Raw genomic sequence first — 1,841 nt, forward strand, 5'->3', positions numbered from 1 at the left:
CAAAATATTTTCCTTGTGCTCTATGGTGAAAGGCAGGCTGTACACAGTCTCGAGTCTCAATAACAATTGCCAAAATGCCACTCAGAGGAGTTTTAGCGACTTAAATGTCCAAATAGCAAAATTATGTGCTTAGCTAACAGAATAGATAATGGTGTAAGATATCATAATTACTGATAAGTATTTGCAAATTAGACAAGATCACTTTGTAGTTTGCAAAGCAACGCATAAGTATTTTACTTAATGGACCTCATTTCAAGGCTGTTGAGCTGCTTGAAAAGAAAGGTTCTATTTGTTATTTGAATGCAGGTGAGGTTCTGACTGTCCGCATCTGACGCATCAGCAAACAAGTAAGCCCCCTGAAAACATGGGTCAGGAGAACCAGACGGTGGTGGCGGAGTTCTGTTTCTCCGATTTCCCTCAGTTTGAGAACGGCAGCCTCTTACTCTTCGTTCCTCTGCTGTTTATTTACGTGTTCATTATTGTGGGAAATTTCACGATCTTCTCTGCTGTCCGGCTGGATACACGTCTTCACAATCCCATGTACAATTTCATCAGCATCTTCTCCTTCCTGGAGATCTGGTATACCACAGCCACCATCCCCAAGATGCTCTCCAACCTCATCAGTGAGAGGAAGACCATCTCTTTCATTGGCTGCCTCCTGCAGATGTATTTTTTCCACTCCCTTGGGGTCACAGAAGCCCTGGTCCTCACGCTGATGGCCATCGACAGGTACGTTGCCATCTGTAACCCTCTCCGCTATGCAGTCATTATGACCCCTCGGCTGTGCGCCCAGCTCTCCAGCGGCTCTTGCGTCTTTGGCTTCCTTATGCTGCTGCCAGAGATTGTGTGGATTTCCACTCTTCCCTTCTGTGGCCCCAACCAAATCCATCAACTCTTCTGTGACTTTGAACCCGTGCTGCGCTTGGCCTGTACAGACACGTCCATGATTCTGGTTGAAGACGTGATCCATGCTATTTTCATCTTGACTTCTGTGTCTATCATTAGCCTTTCGTATTTAAGAATCATCACCGTGATCCTGAGGATTCCCTCAGGGGAGAGCCGTCAGAAGGCGTTCTCCACCTGTGCAGCCCACGTTACTGTTTTCTTGCTGTTTTTTGGCAGTGTGGCCCTCACGTACCTGCATTTCTCTGTCGCGTTCCCACCTCTACTGGACAAGGCCACTGCCCTGATGTTTGCTGTCCTCGCCCCGCTGTTCAACCCCATAATCTACAGTCTGAGGAACAAAGACATGAAAGACGCCATCAGGAGAGTTCTCGGTTTTCAAGAAGGTTCGATGCCTCTGGTAGCCAATGAGAGTTCACACACACCTGTTCAAAGACATATCTCCGTAAATTTCAAATGCTAACAAATCAGTTTCTGAAATTATGGTGCACACTTTTCATGTTGCTGTTTGGGTATTTTTTCCCAACTTCTCAAGTAAGAACTATTGTTTGATCTGATGGGGGAGGACTTCTGTGGTTCACCCATCCTGATATCATTTACAGATTTTTACAGGCTATGTTTCCCCTTCGTAGCTCCATGTAGGGTGCTGTTATCTTCTCCAAATCAAGGGAGATCACCAGGCTGAACTATAATCATACTTATTTCTTACACATCGAAACACTCTCCTTTCCTGCTCTTTTATCCTATATTCACAAGGCTCTTATATCAGTTTTTTTTTTCAGTTTAAAAAATTAACAAGCTGTGCAGCAGTGAGATGGTTTTAGCCTGCACGAGGAGCTCTGATTCCTAACATTCATCCCAGAGACCTTCACCTTCTGCACATTGTGGTCTGACACGTGACAGTGACAATGCAGCACATACAGCCACTGGCTTCATGA

At 45.2% G+C, this 1,841-nt stretch overlaps 1 protein-coding gene across 1 annotated transcript; it reads left to right on the forward strand.

The window, feature by feature from the left end:
- Window positions 1-364: 364 nt before the first annotated feature.
- LOC113246700 (olfactory receptor 6K3-like) lies at window positions 365-1,366 on the forward strand. Its single transcript, XM_026487366.3, has one exon. The coding sequence runs from the start codon at window positions 365-367 to the stop codon at window positions 1,364-1,366; it is 1,002 nt and encodes a 333-aa protein (XP_026343151.3).
- Window positions 1,367-1,841: the final 475 nt, after the last annotated feature.

This window comes from Ursus arctos, unplaced genomic scaffold, assembly GCF_023065955.2.
Source record: "Ursus arctos isolate Adak ecotype North America unplaced genomic scaffold, UrsArc2.0 scaffold_2, whole genome shotgun sequence".
In the NCBI taxonomy this organism is placed as follows: domain Eukaryota; kingdom Metazoa; phylum Chordata; class Mammalia; order Carnivora; family Ursidae; genus Ursus; species Ursus arctos.